Genomic DNA, 27,514 nt, shown 5'->3' with positions numbered 1-27,514 from the left:
CTTAGAGCACCTTGTTCTTTTACGCTATAACATACATTGTTAAAATCTTTACTTACACTAAAAATTATCTGTATCTTCAACTGAGATGTAAACATACTGTCTTTATCTTATTCCAAGTGTAGCTATATATCCCAATTATTATTTGGGATAAAAATAAAATAAAAAATTTGCACAAGTAAGCAAGAGATACTACATCCTGAAAGTGGGAACTACAAAGGAGGCTAAATAAGAAAACCAAACCATGAAAGGATTTATGAGGGATAAAAACAGAAAACACAGGGAGGGAAAGAGACTTTCAAAAATTCTCAGACTGTCTTGGTGTAGTGGCTCACACTTGTAATCCCAGCACTTTGGGAGGCTGAGGCAGGAGGACTGCCTGAGCCCAGGAGTTCAAGACCAGCCTGGGCAACATAGCAAGATCTTACGTCTACAAAAAATACAAAAATTAATTGGGCATGGTGGTATGTGCCTGTAGTCCCAGCAACTCAGAAGGCGGAGGTGGAAGGATCAACTGAGCCAAGGAGGTCAAGACTACAGTGAACCATGATTGCACTACTGTACTCCAGTCTGGGCCACAGAGTGAGATCCTGTTTCAGAAAAAAAAAATTTCTCAGACTAAGTTTATGCTGACATACAAACCTAGCATAAGTAAATTCAACTTTTTTTTTTCCCATTAATTTTTTTTTAAACAGAGACTGGGTCTTGCCATCTTGCCCAAGCTGGTCTCAAACTCCTGGGGTCAAGCCATCCTCCCACCTCACCTCCCAAAGTTCTGGGATTACAGGTGTGAGCTATCAGACCCGGCCAAATTTAACTTTAAAACAAACATGAAAACCAGCTCTCCTTCAAATAGTGAATAACTTGTTCTTGCTTATCTATATGATAGAAAAGTTACACTTTATGTTTTAACCAAATATTATTCTTGAGTAAGGTAGGCATTGAAATGAATGCACGCTGGAAACGCGGCTTAAAACTATTGGTAAACTTAACAGAGAGGAAGAAAAAGGTCCTTCAATGTGATTAGTGAGCAGAGAAACTAATCAGAAACAAGCCTATCAGGAAAAATGTTTTCTGGGATAACTAATTGTTATGGTCAGTGTGCTGCTTTCTTAGCAAGAGTTTAGAGACCACGAATGGGCTTCTAAAAGAAACTAAGACACAAACAAAAACCTAAATCTAGATTATCGCCTATTTTTGTTTAAAATCACCTACAGAGTAATTCCAAGTGAATAATGATAAAATATGATTCACTTGGAATTTACTTGAAGCAACACCACAAACAGGAACACAGTATATAGTAACTATTTTGAACCCAAGTGAATGTTCTAGGCCATATTAGCCACAAAGATGGTGTTTTACAAAAGGATAAAATTTGATTAACAAATTGAGGTCCAAACACATGCCTTTAGTTTTGATCATTATCTTGATTCCCAGTGATGGCATAAAATTAAGCAAGCCATTTTTTCCCCTGCTTTCTTATCAGCTTAACCAGAGCGCAATACAGAAATAGGCCGTTTTCAGTGAAACTAATAGTATGAAGGTAATAATTTGGGACAGACACTTAAAACAAAGGACAGATTAACAAGAGAAAAACAAATTTAGTAACACATTCAGCACACATTATGCAGGAGAAACCTCAATAAAAGGAACTCAAAGCAGTGGCTTAGAACTCTGGCTTACATAGCATGCTCAACAAAGAACAATACATTTGTAGAGATAGGACAAAGGAAAGTGGTTTTAGGCATCCAAGATGGGAAAGTAGAAGGGTCCATATATGGGAGAAACTAATGGAGTAAGTTTTGTCTGCAGATTTCTCTGCTGCCTTCTCTGGGCTGATAAGAATCTAGAGTCGTCTCGAGTAAAGGAGAATTTATATTCTGCCTTTAGGCAGAAAAAAGGTTAGATACAGCTTTTTCTCTGTTTGCTGCTTCTAAATTGCCTTCAGCTCAAAATTAATTTTGATGTCAAAGAGGCATATTTTGTGGTGTCACATTCTGGTTTCATTAAAACTAATCAATCCAACCCCCATTATTGACAAACAAGAAAAGAACCAAGTGGAGTCCAAGGCAGACACAAATTGTCTGAGGGTTACATGACTTGACAGAACCTGATGGAAAACACAGGTATGACATCAAGTCCATTGTGTCTTTGTCACAATGCCTCTTTGAACATTCACTCCTTTTGTAGACTCTTAAGCTTTTGCACCACATCCTTCTAATTTACTAGAAAACTCTGACCCAGACAGCTCTAGCCATTTGTGGTAATAGAGAACAGAGAGGCAGTGAACATCTGAAGTGACTATTTACTTCAATTCTTTAATTTTAAGCTTTTCTCCACCAAGCAGTGAAGTGACCTACCTAAGACACCACACTGTTTCCTAGCTAAGAGAACTCTTCCTTGGAGAACAATACTTTCCAAAAGCATGAGGTCTAAAGGTGAGATGGCAAGCAAAGATTGGATTTGAGGATACTGTTAATAAATATGTTAGAAAGAAGTCCTTGATGTAAAATTTTGTTTTCTAATTTCTCACGTTAGTTTCAGAAATCTAAATGTAATGAAAAAGACTGTTTAGATAAGCATATTTTTCTTCAGCACAATCAAAACATTATTATCCTGTTTTCTAGAAGCAAGTAAGACTATGTTTTAAATATTATTTTGAATGAATATTAGAGAAAAATGGATTTAACTAACCTGCATTTCTCCAAATCTGTAGTATGACATTTTATACATAAGGCAATTCAACAAAGTAGGGGATCCTGCTTTGTCAACACGGAATTCTCCCTGTGGGGTAAAATAGTCACTTTCCTACAAGAAAGAAACCAGAAGTTCTATGTTAGTTAACATATTCAAAGCTACAGGTTCTTCTTTTCATTTCCCCATAAGAATAAGCTTTTGAGGTACCTTTATAAAGCCATATTCAGTTACACCCCCCAAAAATTAATCCCACCTGACTTTAAACCATGTTATAAGGCCTTAACTATGACTATTTTTGAGACAAGGTCTTCCCTGTCATTCAGGTTGGAGTGCAGTCGCATGACTGTGGCTCACTGTAGCCTCAACCTTCTGGGCTCAAGCGATCTTCCCATTTCAGTCTCTCAAGTAGCTAGTACTACAGGCCCACGGCATCATGACCAGCTAATTTTTGCATTTTTTTAAAAAAAGACAGTGTTTCACCATGTTGTCCAGGCTGGCCTTGAACTACTGGGCTCAAGTGATCCACCTGCCTCGGCCTCCCAAAATGCTAGGATTACAGACATGAGCCACTGCACATGACCACCTTCATAATTTGAAGAGACTGGTACCAACACCACGGTTTAATACCAGGCAGGGATGGCTCTGCCTGGTATTAATTACCCATCCTCATCTCTGTTATTCCTTTTCAGAGTTTTCTTAAGCGTTCTTGCTAAATTTTTCCCATATGAAGTCTAAAATCCGCTTTAATTGGGAAGAGAATGTTAAAACCACTGTGGTAATTTTTTGGGGGTTAACATAAATTAACCTCTAGGAGGAACAATTTAGGTAAAAAATGCAATTTCTGACTCAGAAATTCCTTTTCTAGGAATTAATCCTATAGAGATACTTGTATATGGCCAAAATAATGAATGCAGAAAGTTATTATGCCATTGTTAGTTAAGAATAAAATATTTGAAAACCACCTAAATTCCATCAGTAGAGACAGGTTAAATAAAACATGACACACACACACAAAATGCAACATGCTGTGCAAATGTAAACAAAAGAATGAAGAAGCTCTCCATATTCTAATATGAAAAGATCACCAAGACATATTATGAAGTAAACAGGGTATATGGCTAGCTAGAAGTAAAAATCACAAGAAAATAGTGATTTCCCAGGGACTTTTTTCCCCCAATTTTTAACTGATAGATAAATTTGTATATATTTATGGTACACACCATGTTTTGAAATATGCACTGTGAAATGGCTACAACCATCTAATTAACATATGCATCATCATACTTATTTTGTTGTAGTGAGAACACTGAAATATCTACTCTCTTAGCAACTTAAAGTACATAATACACTGTTATTAACTATAGTGGAACTTTCTTTTTTTTAGGGGGGTAGACTTTTATTGTATATCCTCTTATACTTTACTTTTGAACCATATGACTGTATTATCTATTCATGAAGTTTAAAAATAATTTAAAAGGCATGGAAACATAGGATTTCTGTATATACTAATGTTCGATGCATTCACTAAGAAACAGTCATCTATCACATGTCACAGTTTTAACACTGCTAAAGCAAATCCACAAATGAAAACCACGTATGAAAGAATTAAATTTCAGATTAATACAAAGAAATAATGTTTACTAATCACAGTTAAGGGAAAACATTACAGCATTTACATTTGATCAGAAATCTGAGGCTTTACTTCAACCCCATCACATAACACTTGCATACATTTTCCCAAAAGATTCCTCTATTCTGTATCGGTGGCCATCACTCTTATCTTTAGTACCTACATCATGTAAAAGCACAATGCTGGATGTCTTCTAAGAGCTCCCATTGTGAGCTCTTAGAAGTGAAAGGGGTAAGACCAAATCTAATACAAAACAGCAGTGGTTCTCAACCTTTTTGGCCAGAGACTGGTTTTGTGGAAGACAATTTTTCCACAGATGCTGGAGGCGGAGCGGGGGAGGAGGGGCTGGTGGTTTCTAAATGAAACTGTTGCCCCTCAGATCATCAGGCATTAGACTTTCATAAGGAGCATGCAACCTAGCTCCCTCACATGTGCAGTTCACAATAGGTATGCTCGTATGGAAATCTAACGCTGCTGCTCTGACAGGAGGCGGAGCTCAAGTGGCAATGCTCGCTCACCCGCTCCTTACCTCCTGCTGCGTGTTCTGGTTTCTAACAGGCCACGGACCACTGCTGGTCCATGGCCTGGGGTTTGGGGACTCCTGCAAAACAGATATAAATAATTTGTTAATGAGTACAGAAGTCAGTATACCAGAAAAGGGCTTTTGGAGAGGGGACAAGTCTGTGGTGGGGAAGGTATTCCAGGAAAGCGAACAGTAAAAACACGTGTCAGGTGAGTTAAAGAAAGAAACCCCAAGCAAGTTTCAGGGGCTAGAACCTACTGGCAGAGTGGAAAAAGGTGGCAGAAGAACAAGAGGCTAGCAAAGGAAGGCAAAACATGAAAAGGCTTGCATTCCAAGCTAAGGAGTTTACACTTCATACCAATCTTTTATCAGAGGTTATCTATTTTGTACCAGTCCCTAGGCTGAGGCTCAACTACTTTACTATAAATTCTCATTAATGGCACTACAAATTAGTTATTTTTGGCAAAAGATAGCCTAGTCTGTCTTGATCACCATTTTAATTCCAGATCCTAGAACTAGGCCTAGTGCCCAAAGCATATTACATTGACTGAACAAAATAACTTGCCCAAGTTGACAGTTTTAGTTTTAGCTCATGTCTGTCTGGTTTTAAGGCCCTTTGCCTTAATCAATTGAAGTCTCTGGAGCCTAAATGCAACATGATCAATTTCATCTTACACTGGGAGGGAGGAAACAAGATAAGGCAAAGATAGGAATTTCAAGGTTACTATCCTATTTCAGGTTTACAAGCATAAGGGTCAGAAATAGGGTGGAAGTAATGGAAATGGAAAGCAAGGGATAAAGTGACAGGCTGTGAAGAGACGTAAAAGTAAGAAGTCTTGGCAAGGGACTGCTTCAGAGGGGAGAATAGAAATACCAGGTGTGAGTTCGAAAAGTTTTAACATAGAAAATGCCTCTAGTATCTTTAATAAATAGTGAAGTCAGGGTAAGGAACTAATCTGAAGGATAGGATTATTAAAAAAATACAATGTAATTAGCAAGATCAGAGAATTACTTGGACACAGTGAGCTATCTTTCACATACTTGAAATTATCTAGTTTCTTACCCGAATGTCTTTTGGATGTTCCCCTTCAGCTATCCTAACCATCCAGAGAAACTTGTTGATATCATCACCAGAATAGCCAATGACCCCTCCAAATATAACCAAAACATAATCTACATCCAGAGTCCTCATGATTTTATAGGCTGCTGTTTCGTTAGAAGACATAGCTTTTCCCACCTGCAGAATTAAAAAAAAAAAAAACAAAAAACTGAGAATGTTTTTAATTATTCCCACATTCATAAAAATCAATGTATATATTTATTAAAACATGGAATTCATCAAGAGTTTTACATGGTATCTTTCTGTAGAAATGATTTCCTAGGAATTCAAATATATTGAAATTTATGAACCTCTCAACTACTATAATTTATAGTCAAAATTCAGAATACCCGTTCAAATATTTTGCTAATAATTAAGTTCTATGACATTAACATTTTATGATGAAAGCAGGCAAGCTTAGAAGAAACAATTTCTCACAACCGCAGACCAGGGCTGGCCAGTGATCTTGCTAGCGCATATATTTCCTCTCCCCAGTCTAGCACACATCTGATAATTAGCTACAACAGTAATACAAATAGAATTCATTTGGTTAAGACTGGTCTTTGTATTTAAAATGTTTGAAGTACAAAGCGGTGATTATATGAATTTATGTAGATTTGTTGTTTAATAGCTAGAGGAACACAGTTTGCCTATTCATGAAGTGCATTTACTTTACATATTTGCAAATAATTTTTAGTTTATAACATGAAGAATCCAAGCCAAACATTTTCAGTTTCAGATTTTGTCTAATTCTTCAGTAAGCTAAATTTATCATAAACTTTACCAGAAATCAGCTTGCAATTCTGAATACTTAGTACCATTCTTAGAAACAAAATAAGCATACCTTGAACTCACTTTATTCGACATATGTGTAAAAAAGTATTTTGAGAATTTAGCAGCGTACACCCACATTTTTCCTATTTAGTCACAGATGAAGCCTGACTGCCAAGTAGTGAATAAAGATTTGTTTGTAACCTTGTGTTTATCAAATCCTTACCAGTGCTATGTGACTGTTATTCCAGGTGTTATTATCAACCAACGTAGTTCTATTAGCCATTCCAGCTATCTGATAGCCATAATCCCACCAAGACATTACTCGTGCATGTTCATCTGTATTTTGCCTTAGCCAAAAGTAAGCTTCTCTAAAATCATCTAAGATATTCCTGGTGCTGAAAAGAATCACAATATTCTTTTAAATGAGATGTCACAAATTTGAAGAGGATAACTTACAATCTTGAGGTATTAAACCATTGAGTATGTTCAGATTTTAAGGATGGTAGTAAATAAAAGGATCTGTTGATGAGAAAAATAAAGTCAAACAATGAAGAGCTAGACCAGTGTTATTCATACTAATGTGCATTGAAACCACCTGCACATCTTGTATTTAACAATAGAAAAGCAGATTCTGATTCAGTAGTTCTGGGGTAGGACCTAATAGTGTGCAAGCCTAATAAGCTCCCAAGCGAAACAGTAGTTTAAAGCCATGGTGATATATAAATCAGTTGTTTTTACATTTTAGATGCATCTGAATCACCTGGGCCTGTTAAGCCAGACTGCTAGGCCGAAGCCCCAGGTTTCTAATTCAGTAACATTAGGGTGAGGTCAAGACTTTGCATTTTTAACAACTTTCACGGTAATGATGATGCTGTGTGTACAAAGACCACACATTTGAGAAAAACTGATGTAAATGATTATGAATGCAGAAATATTCTGGAAAAGAACATGAAATACAATGATTACTACTCACGGCACCAAAGGTGGAGGAAAGGCCAAAGAAAGGCAGATTCAAATGCAAAGCTTCACAGAGAGCAGGATGGTTACTAGACTGGGGAGGTGGGGGTGGGATGGGTGGGTCATGGGGATGGTTAATGGGTACAAACACAACAGGGTGACTATAGTAAAAAATAATTTAACTGTACATTTAAAAATAACTAAGAGTGTAGCTTGATCATTTGTAACTAAAAGGATAAATACTTGAAGGAATGGAAACCCCATTTTACATGTGATTATTACATATGTCTGTATCAAAATACATAAAATGTATCCCATAAACATATATATCTACTATGTACCTACAAAAATTAAAAATTAAAAACAAAAAAGCAAATGCAGAATATCACAAACAATATTTATTTTTCAATTCTATCCTTTGAGACAAAGAAGTGTAAGTATAAAACGTTTTTGTATCCGAGTTTTTTTCTTACCCATCGTGATTGTACGAGGCCAGGACTACACTTGGACTAGAGTAGGCATTGCTTGTGACCCAAGTACAGTGGACTGCAAACATCATCAATAGCATCAGCATCAACATGGTGACAATGCTTTTTATATTAGGACCTAATCCCTCTTCAGTTTTTTCCTGTTCAGTTACATGTTTCCTCACTTTACCTGCCTGAAGACATTTTAAAAACTGGTTAGACAAATTCATTATTTGACTTGCTTCATTAAGACATTCAATGGAAAAAGCTGGGAGACAATTTATCTATTAATTTAATTCTATGACTCAGAAAATGTATAACCATCAGATATTCTTACGTGGGTGATGGATTGTTTTCTAAAGTCAAATGTGAATAAGGTTTCCTGAGAATATACCAGTCCGGAAGGTGGTCACAGAGTAAAATAATATCTCCAGTAAAAAGCAGCTTTCGAACTCAGTTGTCCTTATATTTTAATTAAATATAAAGGAGATTAACCAAATGACCCCATTCTGGTGAAATCTTATTATGTCAACTGTTATAAAATCTTAATTCCACATCCTGAAAATAGCCACGCTCAGCTATAATTTTAACCACGTACCATTTTAGTATAGGAAAAAACTCTATTAACAGAATCTAGTCTTCCAATTTCCAAACCCTATAACCAACAGACTTGTTAAAACTACGATTACCTTAAAAAACCACCTTCCACAACAAAAAAGGGAAGACAGAATAGAAAAAGTCACAAGTTCTACATTTCAAGGCTGGTTAAGAAACCACAAAGCAACAACAAAAAACCCAATGGTAATAACAAACACAAAATCAGGAATGTGGCTTATTAACACAAATCTTTATGAATTACATTCATCTTATAGAAGGAAAGAATTTCAAAGTTAATATCTATACTGGGAAGTTTAATTTCTTATTAGTACTTTAAAACCTAGGCAATATTCAAATAGCAAAGTTTAATATGTCATCCAAGACAAGTGCTCTAATTCTTACAAGTCCTTTTCACACTTGCACCAACTGAGAAACTATAGGTCAAAAATAAATTACCTTGTATTGGCTTGTTACCTATTGCTAATGAACTGGAGTGTTTTTAAAAAGGCATTTTACTCCCTTCATTTTACTGTTCAAACACTCAAATATCAAATATGTTCCAAAAATATTCTGAAAGAATGCACTGAGTACAGACCTCAAAGATAAGCACTTGTCTGTCCACGTGGTTTCAGAGTTTACAGCGCCAAATCTTAAGTAAGTAGAGCATCAGGTTTTTGCTCTCAAAAATGGAAGGGTATATTAACAAGGGTATATATCTTGACTATTTATAGAATAAATCACCAAAAAGAAGTGAGAATTTCTTCCTGATTACATTCTATTTTCTAACTCTAAGCTAAAAGACTGACCAGAATTCACATTTTGAGGCAAACAGTGGAGACCAACTAGGAAAGTCATAGTTTATCCAAATCAATAACATTTCTTAATATTGTATAGTTCTTACTGTGGTGGAAAAAATTAAGAAAGTACATAAAAAATTTAAAGGCCTTACTTTAGATTCCCCACCTTATCATACAAATTTCCTGGGTTTCTTTTGTCATCCTCATCACTGCTGTCCTCCACAGGTGGATTTTCCCTTTTCATGTCATCCCCCAAATAGTGCTCAAAGACATTTGAAAAGGCAATTGCAGACAGCATACACACGACTGGAGTCAAAGTCAACATCAGTCGCACCATCACTCCCGCAAAGTAGACAGCACTGATTGCATATAGAGCAACTGCAAAGATAAATTCTCTTACAATATGTCACAGAGAAGAGTTCACAGGAAACTGAACTAGATACCTAAAACCATACTATAAAACAAATCTGGAATTATATAAATGTCTCACAAATGGTCTAATTGTTTCTAAATTGATACTACTGACCAACTGGTTAATTAGCCACATTTAGAAATTATAACTGGTGTTCAGTAAATAAAACCTACATATCAACAGTTTAGAAAAATGTATATGATTCAAATTTCATTAGTTATGAAGAATTAGACTTAATTCATTATTTGTCAATAACATAAAACAATCCATAGCTGACAGATAAAAACATTTATGTATGACATCACCAGGCAAAATAAATTTATAGGTTTAAAATCTATAAAAATCCAGTGCCAATATCTGGCATAAAACCTGCTTTACAAAAGCGGGATGAGAAGAATGTAAGTATTAATCAAAGGAGTAACCTGCAAAGTTACTGCCAAGAAACCTAAAAAAAAAATTTTGAAACCAATTTCCAATAGCCAGAGCCTTCTGGATAATGTGCTAACCACAGGAAAAGGCTCGACCATTTCTCGCTGAAGGTTATATATGACTTTATAAATTCAATGAGTCATGTAAGCTCCTATCTCATCTGATACTAAATTTTTTTCTGGCTAAAAAACACATCACATCATATTCTTAAGTGTATATCTCAATGGATTTGTATATATACGCACCTGTGTAACTATAACTCATTAAAATGATATAGAACTATTTTTTTTTTTTTTTTTTTGAGACGGAGTCTCGCTCTGTTGCCCAGGCTGGAGTGCAGTGGCGCGATCTTGGCTCACTGCAACCTCTGCTTCCGGGGTTCAAGCAATTCTCCTGCCTCAGCCTCCCACCTAGCTGGGATTACAGGTGTATGCCACCACACCCAGCTAATTTTTGTATTTTTAAGTACAGACAGGGTGTCATGTTGATCAGGCTGGTCTCAAACCCCTGACTTTGTGATCCACCTGCCTCAGCCTCCCAAAGTGCTGGGATTACAGGTGTGAGCCATGGCGCCCAGATGATATAGAACATTTTCATATGTTCTCATGCCTCTTGTCAGTCAATAAGCCCCTCCCCTATAAAAAGGTAACCACTATTTAAACTTCTAAAGAATAAGTATTCCTTATTCTTGAACTTCACAGGAATATAATCACATAAAAATGTTCTCTTTTGTATTGGCTTCTTTTATCCACCCATACTGTTCTTTTATTAATTGCTGTGTTGTATTCTGTTGCAGATATATAAAAATTTATTCATTCTACTGCTGATGACTTTGTAATATTTATCATTAGGGGTTGCTGTAGATAAAATTACTAGTGCATTCTTAAACATGTCTTCTGGTAGACACAGGCACCCACTTCTCTTAGACATATACATAGGAATGGGATTGCCGAATCATGAGGTTTAAATCTTGAATGATGCAGTATTAACAGGGCCTTATCCAGAGTCCACCAGAGAAGAATGAGTGTGCCATCCTTTAAACAGAAGCCCTACAGGTGCTGTTCTTCTTTCCTGATTCCACTCTAGAATAGTAACTTCATGTGTCACTCACGGTCTAGGTCCCATAATTGTGTAAGTTTCTAGGATTACAAATTACTGACTGGTGTGACCCTGTGCATGTTACAAAGCTTTTCTCAGTGTCAGTTTTGATCTCATTCAAAACCACCACAGCACATTTCTTATATGACTAAATCACATAGAAGCCTTTGATAGCTGCTTATTTTGTCCTTTTATATTAGAAATATTGGATCCTAAATACCTGGCTTTTTAGTATTCTGTATTTCAAGTCTTATTAGTTGGAAAAACACAAATCTATCAATAAAGAGGATGTTTACTGAAAGGTGATCCTTATTCCATTATAAAATGGACTTTGCTCTGAAATCTGGGTGATGAATGTCCCTAAAGGCTTCTTCGTACTTAAATAAAATTTTACTCAGAAAACAAAGTCAAGACTATTGTCAACAAAGTTAAAAATTTCAATTCTCAAACACAAACCATAATGATAACATTAACCTCTCAGAAACCATAATAAATTGAAGGTAAAATTTATATACTAGTCCTAAATTAAAACAATTAAAATACCTAATACAAATTCAATGAATTTTTTTCTTTTCTTTTTTTTTTTTTGGAGGTAGAGTTTTGCTCTGTTTCCCAGGCTGGAGTGCAGTGGTGTGATCTTGACTCACTGCAACCTCCACCTCCCAGGTTCAAGAAGTTCTCCTGCCTCAGTCTCCTGAGTAGCTGGGATTACAGGCGTGCCGCCACCATGCTCGGCTAATTTTTGTGTTTTTAGCAGAGACAAGGTTTCACCACGTTGGCCAGGCTGGTCTCAAACTCCTGACCTCAGGTGATCCACCCGCCTTGGCCTCCCAAAGTGCTGGGATTACCAGCATGTGCCACTGCGCCCAGCCCCTCAATGAATTTTTCTTGGTTAAGGACCTAAGCAAAATAGGAGAGAAAATTTATCTTGAATATATATAGTCAAACAAAGAAAACAAAACATTAAAGTAAATAATCTCAAGAAGAAAAATAATTATTTCATAAAGTATTCATTAAAAACCTCTCTTACCAAATACTCTTTCATCGTTGATATTTTTGATGCAGAACCATAGGCCTGCTGGGAAGGTACATACAAGAATATGTAGATCAAAGAAGAAAGACACCCAAGTCGTAGGTTGATGCTCAGACACTGATGCAATAATTGGAATGTGTATTTTTGCATACCTAGTATTAAAAAAGTTAATATTATTTACAATTAAGTGATAAAACAGGAGTTCCTTTTAGATGAAGAAATCTTGTTGATTGTAGAAATGGTACCTACTCCCTATCCCTTCTTATTTAAATATGCCATCCAAGATAACCAGCTATACTGGATACAGATCTATTTGGTCTACACTGGTAAAACTACAACTAACATGCCCTCTGTAAAATTGAGAGAATTATCTATGTCCAGACATGAGAACGTTGCCTCTGAATTCCAATACAAAAATCTCTTTTCAAACGGGAATTTGTTCTGCAGTTTAAGTCAGCATTTCTCATGCTTGCATCAATGAGTCTCATTACCTTTTGGAATTACTACTACAGACTGAATGTCCTTTATCTGAAATGTTTAGAACCAGCAGTGTTTCAGATTATAGAATATTTGCATGATACTTACCAGTTCGGCATCTCTAATCTGAAATTCTAAAATGCTTCATAAGCATTTCCTTTTAGCATCTCAATAAGTTTATGATTTTAGAGCACTTCAGATTTTGGATACTCAACCTGTAGCAGTAATACTTTACCCAATAATTACACTTTACACAATGACAATGCCTTGCTTGACAACAGCGGGCATGAAGGCAGGTGAAGGAAATGGAAAGGACTGAAAAAATTATTACTGAAACACCCTTCGATTCTAAAGTTGTCAATTAAAGTTCAGAAAGTAAGAATAAATCTAACTGCACAAGTTAACCTGGTAACTTAACCTAATCAGAGTAACAGCCTACAACTTGGGCTATCCTTCAAATTCTTTAGTGATCCACAGGCTGAACTCTTGAAATATGTGTCTAATTGTTAGTTTAATCATTCAAACATAATTTGCTCATGTCCTTTAATTAGACCTGGACAGGGGTCCTTATGGTATCACATCAGAAAGCATGTCTGTTCAATAAATTGTTTTTTATTGAACCACCTGGGGAGTAACAAGACAGAACAGCAGGAACAGAGGAGGGGCAAAAATTCTAATCAACAGATATTTTCTTATCTCCAGGAAAACATTTTAGAGATGAAAAGTTTTACTGAACTAGTCTAATTCAAAACCAAATTTATTAATTCATTTTATAAGAGCACTCTAAAAAAAACACAGCAGATATATATTCTCTTGTGTTTCACAGATCTAAAAAACAAAACAAACTTAGATCAGATGGTATTAGAAAAAAATTAAATTTTCTTCCTATCTACGGCAATTAAATTATAACACAGCATCCTTAACAATTCTTAATAATAAAAAATTACTAAATGATGAAAATTTTACATTAGGTAAAATAAAAATCAATCTTTAAACTGCACAAAGTTTACCTAAATATTTTTACAAACAAAGCTAAAACAAGGAGTTGCCAATGCAGAAGAGAAATATCCAGCTTACATTTCATACTAAAGGTGCATTCAAAACAGGTATCATAACAAACATAAAATATAAGGAATTTAGCATTTACTAAACTAGCATATCTTTGGTATCTTAAAAATGTTGCCCAAGAACTGAGTGAAAGACAAAACAGATAAAAACAAAGGAAAAGGGTTATTTCAATAAATATGATGCCAAATAACATAACTGCACTTACCCAGTATCCCACAATGAGTAAAACCTGCCACTCCATGGTGCAATGTAACCTTGGAAGGAAAAACACGGAGGAAATCAATCTGCCTTTTTATCATTCTGTAAATCTTTTACTGCCTTTATGTTTATTGTTAATTATAGATTGATTTAAATTAATGTTCAAAGAATTTCAGTTTTATAGGTGTCAACCTATTTCAGATTGTTGGCAGTGAGGAAAAATAAGGTAGTGATCAAATAAAAACAATATCCATGGAGAACCCATTTCTAGAGAAACACACTTGAGATAAAGTTGCAGAAAGTTTTCCAGTTCTCTCTTAAGCTTTTAGTTGACTAATAAGGATAAGGCATTAAACAAGACCAGATCATTCAAAAAAAAAAAAAAAAAAAAAAAAAAAAAACAAAAAAGAAAAAAAAAAAAAAAAAGAGGAGGCGGGGAAGGGAATTTCTAAATGATCTAATCCAGTATCCCATATCCCACCAGATAAATCCAAACATGATTTTAAATACTCATGGCTTTTACTCCTGTCAATCCTTTATGATTTTGTGAGCTAGGCTGGTACATTAATTTGATAGAATACATTTAGAAAAAAATCTCATTTGTTTCTAAGAACTGGTAAATCAAGGTTAGAAAGTAACTTAGAAACCAGAAGCAGACTGAAACTGATTCTGTTAGTACACTGCTGAAAAGCAGGGGAGAAAGATAGTGTGTGTGTGTGTGTGTGTGTGTGTGTGTGTGTGTGCATGCAAGAGAAGGTGAGAATATAGCAGGTTAATAACAGAAGCACTGATTTTTTTTTTCTTTTCATAGTTTGGGCCTATTCATCCAGCAAGAGAAGGATGCTTAAAAGTAGATTTATCAGAGCTTGATGCCGCAAAATTAAGATACACTGTTCAAAAAAAAAAAAAAAAAATCACTTTGTAGTAATGCTATTATTCAGATTTTAGAACCTTTGGCTATTATTTTTATACTGTTTGTATAGATAAGATTCACATCCTACAGGTGATAACACCTACCTGTATAAGTCAAATAGATGACACTGAGGAACACAGCACCGGCAGCTAGTGATACACCCAAAAAGAAAAGGGTCTGGAACTCTTGTTTTGTTAATCGGTCTCTCAGATACTGCAAGAAAGCGTAAGCTTGCAGCAATGCAAAGACACCTAATTAAAGAAAAGGGTCATATAATCAACAAAGCACTTTTCCAAGCCCATTTAAAAACTTTGATTTGAAAGAACTTCTTAGAATGTCCTGTACCATTCATATCAAAGACTAGTTATTTCATCCAGCCAACATTTTCTTTGTCTAATGACAGTTACCCAATTAATACATCCAAAAAATTCTATTACTTTTTTTTTTTAATAATCAGATTCCTCACACATATACCGAACCAAAGGAAAAAAAAAATCCCATTTGAATGACAAGCCTATTTAACATATTAAGTTCCTCCCCTTTCCCTATATTTTAGGGGGGATTTCTGGGGGAAAGTAATTTAAAAAAATCATTGAAAAACAATCCCCCAATTTGTTGTGCTGAAGGATACAAAGACTTATGATCAGGATAATTTTGATATGTAGTTACTGTTTATAGCTGAGTAATAAGATGTGACCTTAATTACACATTTAGACAAGATTCTAAATTAGTATCAGGGCTCACGCCGCACCACGCCAAATCATGGCACCTTGAGATTTGAGAAACCAGCAGAAGCTAGAAAGTTTCTCTTGTCTTTTTTCTGTTTGTTCTCCCCTGAGGCAGGTCATAAAATAATTCTCTGACCTTCCTGTAAGTAGGTTATAAGATCCTCATTCCAGAGGGGTCCTTCTAATACCCGGAGGAAAAGATGAAGACACAGAGACACCAAGAAGAATATGAACAAATAGGCCTTAAGTTCTTCCCAGTCTATTGCCATTAGATCACACTTCTCTTTGTCCAGTCTTATTTCCACATGACTGTCCACTCTTCATCAAACCTAAGCATAAAAATACAGTTTCCCTGCTTTTTCAAAATTTTCACTTCTGAAAAGCTCTTGTGTCATGTAAAATTTATAGTAAATACATATGTATGCTTTTCTCTTGTTGATCTGTCTTTTGTTATAGGGGTCTCAGCCATCAACCTTTTGATGATTCAGGGAAAGATAATAATCTTTTCTCCCCTACGTTAGTAAATAAAAAGGTGAGTGCTAAGATATACAAAACTAAAGAAACGATTGCAAAAAACGGATTCTCAAAAAGTATAAAACATGATACAAAAACATTAAACATAAAATTTTAAACAAAGATGATGTGAGAATCCTCAACCATCTAGAACATTAATTTTTAAAAATAAATTCAATTTTGAGAGTTGTTTTTAAAAGTCCATTTTACAACGGTTAAATAAGTATTACCAAAAATTTAGAGTTTAGGAAATGTTGGAATTCATAAGACAGGTGATTGTATATCTACATAGACACTGCTATTCATTATTATGTACACAAAACTAAATATATATCTCTCTGTGTCTCAAATTACAACTTGGTAAAGTGCCAACCTCCATTCTGAAATCTAAGTAAAAGCATTTCATAGATTTTAAAGTGCTATATATTAGTTAGATGGGGATTGATTCAGACTCCACTGAAAATCTCATTAAAAAAAAACTCTATAGAAACACCACCTCTGAAAGTTATATACTGGTATTCATATAGTATCAGTGTTCAGATGTTACAAATAAAATAACTACCCATGGACTTCCAATGGGTCGTGAAGCTTGCATTGAGAATCTCTGATAAAATTTTTGTCTACAGATTTCCCATAATTGTGACTCAGATTATTTTGGCTGTCATTGCAACAACCAAAATGATCAAAAACTGTCATATCTTGGAAGATTACCAATAACACATCCACATATTCTTTAGAAGAAAAAAATATTTTTTTTCATACCTGCAGCTGCCATGTGTTCACTTGTTCTGATTGGCTGGAATCCCACAAAAGGTATCTGCATGGATAATATTAAACCCACAATGTAGAAAGTGCTATATGCTATGAAGACAAAATAGGAAACAAGGATAACTTACTACTACCATTAAGTACCCAAAATATAAATATATATGTAAATCTTGTTTTTCAGCAAAGTATTAACTGAAGAACAGAATCTTGAAATCACTTTTATTAGATGTGCATTTGATTGTTAACCATACATTACAGATCGTGATATTCTATCCATTTTTAAAAAATATTAAGTACTGTATTTCGCAGATCATTACAATAGTTTGAGACTTGTCTTGCTTTCCTTTCCCAGAAATGGAATCAAATTTGTTTTTATCTACCATTAGTAATCATAAATATGACTCAAGAAACTAAGTAACATATACATAAAATTAAGTAAATACCAGTTCTATTGGCTTTAATCCAAAATACACGACTTAATACTCATCACCACCACCAGCATGTATGAACACCTGCTACTGTCTCAAAAGCTCTCAAGTATTTCATATCTTTTTTATTACACCATAATACTCTTTGTATAGTACTAAGAGTTAAAAAATTTTACACGTCCACTAAGTTTTCTGTAAGTAAAGAACTAAGTACACAGAAGTAAATCATTATACAGACCAGCTATTGAACTTAGCATCTAATAAAGGAAATTTACTTGTTTTGGACACTAAGTATATTATAGCATTCTCGTCGATCTAAATGGATGACGAAACTGGGGAGGGATTACAATTTGTGTTAAATACTTGCTTTATATTCAGATATTCACAGATCACTGTTAGGCAGCTGATTAGAGAGAAAGTATTTGAAGTTGCTGAAACTAAAAATTCATTAGAAATAAAGGTAAAGCCTGTCTGAAATAAGATAATGTATAAATTACTCCATTTATACAGATTATACATCATTTTATAAGAATATTTAATACTCAGTTTTTGGCAAATAAACTATCAAAAACAAAGATTGGGGATATATTTATGAAAATACATATTTGTGTATCCTATACATTGTGTAGCATACTGCATACACTTTCCTCCTCAACCAATTTAGATGAGAAAGAATCTTTATTTGTTTTTAAAGGAAACCCATCTAGAGAAGGTTAAGTTATGAGCTACTGGTTCAAATGTTAAGTTGCCTCATAATCTATATGATAAGAGATGACCACAGTGTTAGGAAAACAATAAGAAGCTCATAAATTTAATAGGAAGGACCAAAGTAAGTAAAGTTTCCATTGATATCAAGCTAATGGAGGACCAGCTGTCTAGAAAAGACAACAGAAGTAATCCAACAGATAAAGTTCTTTCCAAACACTTTAATGTAGGAATGGAATTACCCTCTATGAAGTACTCAAACCCAAATGTAATCAAAGCTAAACAAGAATTTCCCGGTCACATGACCTGAATTGTCTACTTAACAGCAAAAGCTTCAGTTTCCTCACTACAGAATGTGGGCTGGACAAGATTTGTAGATCCCTCCCAACGATTATAAACTAAGATTCTATGATCAACAGGACTTTCAGATATCCAGAGCTGAGAAATCAAACCCTAGACAAATACTGAACACATAAAGGCACAACTAGAAATTGACTAGGCCTGAGAAAACCTTATGTCATTTATGCTTTTATTACATCTAAGTCCACTTATGATGAAACACCACAATCACCTCTAAAGCTGGATTTCTTTCTTCTGAGTACAAATAAACACTGAATGCTCTAACACTGTCACAGAATTTAAATTCAATATAAGAAATGATACAAACTGAATGAAAAAGCCCTCTTAAAAAAACTGAGGTGACAGTCACATAACCTAACCATTTTAAAGAGAACAATTCAGGGGTATTTATTGAGTACACTCACAAAGTTGTACAACCACTAACCCCTCGATAGTCCCAAAGAATTTTCATCACCTCAAAAGAAAGCTCTACACTCATAAAGCTCTTACTACTCCACATTATCTCCTCTTTCCGGCCCATGATAACCACAAATCTGCCTCTGTCTGTATGGATTACTGGTTTAACTGCAAAGGTAATAGGTGTTGTTTTTGTTTTAAAGTAAAAAGCGAAAAAGTTTCCACCCTACTTATTTCCCTCTAAGTCACATTCTCCAGAAATAATCACTAGCAGATATATGGGTACGCAAATACATATTCATGGCCCTATTCACACTTTTACTCTCTTCAAATGGAGCCACACTTTGCTTGACAACGTAAAAATTTTAGCAATCCCATGTTTGGTAACTAGAGAAGAGGTTTCCTCTCAGACATTTTGCTCAAATTCATTTCCAGGCATATTTGAAGAGAGAAGAGTAGGCCTAATAATACTCTCGATTTAGCACTTCCATGCAACTTCTCAGACATTTACTGTCATTAGTAAAGTAGAAAACACTTTATACAGAAGCAGATGCACTAGAGTTCAACTTAATATAAGAGCAATGAAGAGTTCAAGAAAAAGTGTCCAGAAATAAAAAAGCCCAGGTGGGACTTTAATTTGTATTAGTTGGTAAACATAGGTTAATGCTAAATAAAGAAGAGCTAATAGACACGTTTTCAACAATATTTTACCCTGAAACTTCTCTATTTCTATTAGTCTCATTCATACCTACATACCAGCACCAATGGAACAAATTTGATAAATGTGATAGCTGCAACAATCCAAATATAAGCATTTTAAGAGAACTGGACCCCCAGGTCCCTATTTTTTACATCGTTTGGATCACTGATCCTGAGATGTTTACATATTGGAGATATGTGTTCTGTTACAGCACTCCTCAGTACACAGACAAAACAGTTTGAATATCACTTATTTAAAATGCTTGGGACTAGAAGTTTTTTGGATTTTTGGAATATTTGCATTATACTTAACAGTTGAGCACACCAAATCTGGTAATCCAGAACAGGAAATGCTCCAGTGAGCATTTCCTTTGAGCATCTTATCAGCGCTCAGAAAGTTTTGGATTTTCAAATTAGGGGTATTCAACCTGTACTGCCAATAAATAAATTCAAAGACTGCTTGCCAGATAACGCGTCAAATACCACAAATACCTTGCTTAATAAGGACTGCTTTGCTTGAATTTGTAAAATTACATATCCATTGCTATACCTCAATTTGAATCTCATTTACAAATCTACATTTTAAGATATAGTAAGTAAGAAATTAGGTATATTTGAGTAAAAGAAATGGTGAAGTAACTCAATTCTTAAAAATGAACACAATCTTGGCTTGGCACGGTAGCTCACGCCTGTCACTCCAGCACTTTGGGAGGCTGAAGCGGGTGCATCACCTGAAGTCAGGAGTTTGAGGCCAGCCTGACCAATATGGAGAAACCCTGTCTCTACTATAAATACAAAAAATTAGCTGGGCGTGGTAGCACATGCCTGAAATCCCAGCTACTTAGGAGGCTGAGATAGGAGAATCACTTGAACCCAGGAGGCAGAGGTTGTGGTAAGCTGAGATTGCACCATCGCACTCCGGCCTGGGCAACAAGAGTGAAACTGTCTCAAAACAAACAAACAAACAAACTCTCCACTGCAAAATGAAAATATACACTTTTTGCCAGACTTTGTACTATAGCATCTAACACGTATTTAGAAATTACCTCTTCAATTTATGCATTTAAACATTAACTTTAGTAGGGTCAAGATAATCTAAAAACAGAAAATCCTATTAAGATCAATCCTATTCTGTAAGAGTTAAGATGTAAACAACCATAATATAAGGAAGGAAGGTCATGTAACATTTGGTGGGGTGAAAGGCTCTATAAAACTTAAGAACTCTTCTCTTCTTGACATGGACATCTAAGAGATAATTAACGTCTGGTACTGCTCTCTAGTGTTTTCAGAAGACTTCAACAAGACAAACCCATAATGACCATCCTCTACCAATTCTCCTCCCAATGAACTCTTTAAGATCCCTGACTATCCCCATCTATAACACCTTCCTATCCATCCATGTAAACCTACTTTTCTTACCCTTTAGATTAGAAGAATAAAGCATTCCATCAAAGTGGTGAGCTCTAAGGAAATGCATGATACCAATAGTGTTGTAAATCATTTATTACATCATGAAAATGTTACCACACTGCCATCCTGTGGATGCACAGTTACTGGCATTCAGTACTGCAGATCATAATTACAATGTGTGAGAAAAATTCCACAAAACATTACCATTAGAAAGATATGTATATACATATATAATACATATTATTATTCTGTTTAATTATTTTTAACAAAAGAAAATCTCTAATCTGAGACAGATGAGTAATAATCTTCTAAACAAAACCTAAACATGTCAACATTCTTAGAAGTATTTTATATCTAAGTGTGGGACAAGACTGATGTGGAGGAGAAATATACCACTGCCCTTCACTTAAGGTACTCAAATGAATTATTCCATAAAAAGAAAAACGGCATTGAAAAGTTTGATTCAAGTTCCAATGAAATTTTAAGTATTGAAGAAGTTAGTTCCTCCTGTTCCCCGATCTTTAGTGCCCCTTCTCTGACAAGGCGTACAGCTTACATTGACAGTACTCTTTATACCTAAGCTACTGTCATACTTTCTTTTTTCTTGTTTTTTTTTTGAGATGGAGTCTCACTCTGTCGCCCAGGCTGGAATGCAGTGGCATGATCTCAGCAACCTCCACCTCTTGGGTTCAAGCGATTCTTCAGCCTCAGCCTCTAGAAAAGGTTATGCAAGTACTATATTCCCATTAACTTTAACCAACTGTTAAATCACATTAGCATTTCTGAATTGCTTTGCTCTCTTTCAACCAACATAGTATTAGCCAAAAGAAACACAATGGGTAAATACTTAAAATCCAACCAATTTTGCTTTATTATAAACAAATGTTATTAAAGGCTTATAAGAATGTTGAAAGCTTTGAATACTAAAGATACTTTACTTCTTTGTAATCACTTTTGGTTACTGTGAACCCTGGTAGATATGCAGGGTACAGAATAGTAAGAAACTTACATGGATTAAAGAATAAAACAACAACAAAACACAAACACTGATTCTTCTTGAATAGCAGAGAGAAATATATGATTAACTTAACAGGCATACATAATGATAACAATCATTTCTCTTTTCCAAGGACAGTGCTCATTATAAAGTATGTTGATAATGAATCACTGAAACTTATATTTTAAGTTTCAAGCTCCAGATTTGTAAAAGCAGTAAGAAATTACTTGTTCAAAACACTTCGGTAAAGATACTTAATCACAACAGTTTCAAAACAGCAAGTGTGGCCGGGTACGGTGGCTCACAAGGTCAGAAGTTCAAGACCAGCCTGGCCAACATGGTGAAACCCTGTCTCTACTAAAAATACCAAAATTAGCTGGGTGTGGTGGTGCAAATCCGTAATCCCAGGTATTCAGGAGGCTGAGGCAAGAGAATTGCTTGAACCTGGGAGGAAGAGGTTGCAGTAAGCTGAGATCGCAACACTGCACTCCAGCCTGGGCAACAGAGCAAGACTATCTCTCAAAAACAACAACAGCAACAACAACAACAAAAAAAACACAGCAAGTGTATCTTGTACTGATAACTAAAATGAAATAAAAAATAATATAGCAGGAAAAAACAAATCTAGTCAAAGTAAATCTTAGTTTAAGTTCTACCACATGGGAACAATTCATTTAATTCTGGCAATAGTTAATAATATCAAAGTAAGGGGAAATCACAAATGTACTATGTGTCTGGTATGCTTGGAGACTATGAAAAACTCATGAAACATATAATTTGTACATAACTTAAAAGGTGTTAGATAATGATCCCCAGTAACTTCTAGAGCTAAATAATGACTATACCTAACATATCAAGAATCAGTAGAAGACAAATACCAGCAAATTTAATTTACTCATAAAGAAGAGAGGAAAACAAACACAAAATAAAGATTTAAACTACAGGAAATCACAAATCCTCTTACCAAGTGTCATATTACCACTAAAAATGTTTAGATTCTTCTTAACACATCATTTTCTTAATGTAAACTACTGTAGTTAAATTCATTTAACTGATATCACAAAGAATCCATAACTACTTTTACGCAGAAGTTAATTCTTCTGGACTATGAAACACACATTCCTCAAGGAGAAGAACAGATCTTTAAAGGAAATCTCACTCGGGTCTATTCTTCCAGATAGTAAGAGTACCAAGTGATTTACATCTGTTTGGCTTTTAGAACATGAAGACTGCTTCTATTCACTGAAAAACCCTTTAAGATCGGCCAATGATTATTGCTACAACACAGGTGAGACCCTTACTCTAAATATCCTGAGTCAATACAAGGAGATATTGGAGGACTAATCTTAGAGAATTACATAATCAGTCATATTAGCAGCATGGATGGTGCAAGCAATACCATCTTCTCTTTGTGTTTGAACTTTAAGTTTCCCCCAAACCCAATAACCTCTAAAATATCCACTGGCAAAGCTGGAAAGAGGATCCATAAATATTATAAGCCAGTCTAAGGAAAATCCCATCCCTTTCCCCCAATTTAAGCTTCAATGCCTGTTGGTACATTATCTTGAAAACTTACTTTATGTAACCAACACTGAAACTTTAATTTTAAATGAAAACCCAGGAAAAACGTGGGGAGGGGGCATGTAGCAGGTACTGTAGTCCCCAGTTTGCCTGTGTGCTCTTGGCTCACTTACCTTGAAAGTACAATAAAAAATAAAATTAATGCAAATAATATATTTCATCTGTAGAAGAGTAATCTCTTATCTTGATAAAACTATCTGTCACAAAAATAAAACTATACAGCCTCTTATTGTTTTCAATACCTTAGATCAAAGCCATTAAAACTACTTGTTTAATTACATACTGAATACCATTGTAAATACTGGGGTGTAAGCCCAAATACTTTGTGGCAATAAAATTTAGCTATATTAAATAAAATGCTGCTGCGCACATGACTGATGCCTATAATCCCAACACTTTGGAAGGCTGAGGTGGGAGGATCACTTGAGCCCAGGAGTTTGAGACCAACCTGCATAACTTAACGAGACCCCATCTCTACAAACAAGAACAACAACAAGAAATCAACATTTTATTTGCTATAAACCCTATAGTTTACTTTTTCAAATATATACATTTATTCAATTATATACACTTGCATTAGTCTGTTCTCACATTGCTGAAAAACACATACCTGAGATTAGGTAATTTATAAAGCAAAAGAGATTTAATGGAGTCACAGTTCCATGTGGCTGAGGAGGCCTCACAATCATGGTAGCATGCAAGAGAGAGATGAAAACCAAGCAAAAGGAGTTTCCCCTTACAAAGCCATCAGATCTTGCCAGAGCTATTATTCACCATCATGATAACAGCACAGAGAAAAACCACTCCCATGATTCAATTATCTCCCGCTGGGTCTCTCCCACAACACGTGGGAATTATGAGAGCCACAATTACAGATGAGATTTGGGTGGGGACACAGCCAAACCATATAATTCTGCTCTGGCACCTCCCAAATCTCATGTTACAAAATCTCTCCTTCCAAATCTCACATTTCAAAACCAATTATGCCTTCCCAATAGTGCCAAAAGTCTTAACTCAGCATTAACTCAAAAGTCCACAATCCAAAGTCTCATCTGAGACAAGGCAAGTCCCTTCTGCCTATGAGCCTATAAATCAAAAGCAAGTTGGTTACTTCCTAGATACAACGTCAGTACAGGCACTGGATAAATACACCCAATCCAAATGGGAGAAGTGGGTGAAAACAAAGGCACAAAAAGTCCCACGCAAGTCCCAAATCAAGTGGGGCAGTCAAATCTTAAAGTTCCAAAATGATCTCCCTTGACTCCACATCTCACATCCAGGTCACACTGATGCAAGAGGTGGGTTCCTATGGTCCTGAGCAGCTCTGCCCCTGTGATTCTGCAGGGTATGACCTTCCTCCTGGCTGCTTTCACAGGCTAGCATTGAATGTCTGCAGCTTTTCTAGGTGCACAGTGCAAGCTGTCAATGAATCTACAATTCTGGGGTCTGGAGGGCAATGGCCTTCTTCTCATAGCTTCACTTGGCAGTGCCCCAGTGGGGACTCTGTGTGGGGGCTTCAAGCCCACATTTCCCTCCTGCACTGTCCTAGCAGAGGTTCTCTTTGAGGGCTCCACCCCTCCAGCAAACTTCTGCCTGGACACCCAGGCATTTCCATACATTCTCTGAAATCTAGGTGAAGGTTCCCAAACCTCAATTCGTGATTTCTGGGTACCTGGAAGCTCAACACCATGTGAAATTTGCTGAGGCTTAGGATTTGCAACCTCTGAAGCCATGGTCTGAGCTGTACCTTGGCCCCTTTTAGCCATGGCTAGAGCAGCTGGGAGGCAGGGTACCAAGTCCCTAGGCAAAACACAGTGGCAGGGGGGCCAGGGCCTGGCCCATGAAACCATGTTTTCTTCTTAGGCCCCTGGGCCTGTGATGGGCAGGGCTGCTGCAAAGGTCTCTGATGTGCACTGGAGATATTTTCCTCATTGTCTTGGCATTAACAGTTGGCTCTTTGTTACTTATGCAGATTTCTGCAGCTAGCTTCAATTTCTCCTCAGAGAATGGGTTTTTCTTTTCTGTCGCATTGTCAGGCTGCAAACTTTCCAAAGTTTTACGCTCTGTTTCCCTTTTAAAACTGGAATGCCTTTAACAATACCCAAGTCACCTCTTGAATGCTTTGCTGCTTAGAAATTTCTGCAGATACCTAAATCATCTCTGTGAGTTAAAAGTTTCACAAATCTGTAGGGCAAGCTCAAAATGCCACCAGTCTCTTTGCTAAAATATAGCAAGAGTCACCTTAACTCAATTTCCCAAAGAGTTCCTCATCTCCATAGTTCCTCATCTCCATCTGAGACCACCTCAGCCTGGATTTCATCGTCCATATCATTATCAGCATTTTGGTCAAAGCCATTCAACAAGTCTCTTGGAAGTTCCAAACTTTCCCACATGTTCGTGTCTTCTCCTGAGCCCTTCAAACTGTTCCAGTCTCTGTCTGCTACCCAGTTCCAAAGTGCTTCCACATTTTGGGTATCTTTTCAGCAGCACTTCACTCTACTAGTACTAATTTACTGTATTAGTCTGTTCTCATGCAGCTGATAGACATACCTGAGATTGCGTAATTTATAAAGTAAAAGAGGTTTAATGGATTCACAGTACCATGTGGCTGGGGAGGCCCCACACTCTTGGCAGAAGGTGAAAGACACATCTTACATGGCAGCAGTAAGAGATAAATGAAAACCAAGAGAAAGGGGTTTCCTCTTACAGAAGCATCAGATCTTGTGAGACTTACTGCCATGAGAACAGTATGACAGAAACCACCCCCATGATTCAATTATTTCCCACTGGCTTTCTCCCATAATACTTGGAAACTATGGGAGCTACAACAGAGAATTTGGGTGGGGACACAGCCAAACCATATCAACATTTATTATCAAATTTTCAAATTATCAAAGAAATATGACCCATTACAGGTTATATTTTAATTGCTATTTTGTACTTTATAACACAAAAGTGTTATTTCTCCATTATGTTTCTCATAAAGATAGCTAAGTGAAAGTTTATTTTCACTTAAAAAGGGAACAATCCTTATATTCACATTGGAGTTTTATCCCCTCAGTCTTAATACAGTAATCACCTCTCCCAGCCTCTCGAACTCTTTCATTTCTTCTGGCTATTCCTTCACAACTTTATCAACAACAACAAAAGCAAACACTTAAATAGTACTTTTTTGTGTTCATCTATTATTAAGCACCTTTCATATATTAACTTATAACTCATTTATCCTTAACAATCTGTAAGGTAGTAACTATTATTATCTTTATTTGACCCATGAGGACATTGAGGCATACGGACATTAATTTATCCAAAGTTACACAGTATTAAGGGAGCAAGAATTGAATCCTGGTAGCTTGGCTCTGGAGTATGTACTCTCACCCTCAATGACAGGCACCTTTAATTCATGGCTCCATTACCACAAATTGTAAGTCTGTTTCTATATTCTTCTCTCAAGATCAAGACTTATCTCTAAAACTTTAAAAAGAACACGGTGGCTCACGACTGTAATCCCAGCACTTTGGGAGGCCAACACGGGCAGATCACCAGAGGTCAGCAGTTCGTTACCAGCCTGGCCAACATGTTGAAACCCTGTATCTACTAAAAATACAAAAAGTTAGCCAGGCATGGTGGTGGGCACCTATAATCTCAGCTACTCGAGAGGCTGAGGCAGGAGAATTGCTTGAACCTGGGAGGTGGAGGCTGCAGTAAGCTGAGATCACGCCACTGCACTCCAGCCTGGGCAACAGAGCAAGACTCCATCTCA

General features: G+C 36.0%; 1 protein-coding gene across 2 annotated transcripts in view; it reads right to left on the bottom strand.

The window, feature by feature from the left end:
- The window catches only part of STT3B (STT3 oligosaccharyltransferase complex catalytic subunit B), a 103,054-nt gene that overhangs the window by 5,184 nt on the left and 70,356 nt on the right, over positions 1–27,514 (bottom strand). For both annotated transcript variants that reach the window (XM_032268439.1, XM_032268449.1), the window contains exons 6-14: positions 17,170–17,268; positions 15,271–15,417; positions 14,261–14,309; positions 12,508–12,662; positions 9,705–9,916; positions 8,151–8,338; positions 6,944–7,115; positions 5,911–6,084; positions 2,692–2,805 (exon numbers count right to left, since the gene is read on the bottom strand). In XM_032268439.1, the coding sequence (XP_032124330.1) occupies positions 2,692–2,805; positions 5,911–6,084; positions 6,944–7,115; positions 8,151–8,338; positions 9,705–9,916; positions 12,508–12,662; positions 14,261–14,309; positions 15,271–15,417; positions 17,170–17,268 (1,310 nt within the window). The remainder of the gene's footprint in view (positions 1–2,691; positions 2,806–5,910; positions 6,085–6,943; positions 7,116–8,150; positions 8,339–9,704; positions 9,917–12,507; positions 12,663–14,260; positions 14,310–15,270; positions 15,418–17,169; positions 17,269–27,514) is intronic.

This window comes from Sapajus apella, unplaced genomic scaffold (genome assembly GCF_009761245.1).
Source record: "Sapajus apella isolate SASKATOON/1434 unplaced genomic scaffold, GSC_monkey_1.0 scaffold4, whole genome shotgun sequence".
Taxonomy (NCBI): domain Eukaryota; kingdom Metazoa; phylum Chordata; class Mammalia; order Primates; family Cebidae; genus Sapajus; species Sapajus apella.
The sequence above is the reverse complement of the archived record's forward strand: the minus strand, read 5'-3'. Positions and strand labels throughout refer to the sequence as shown.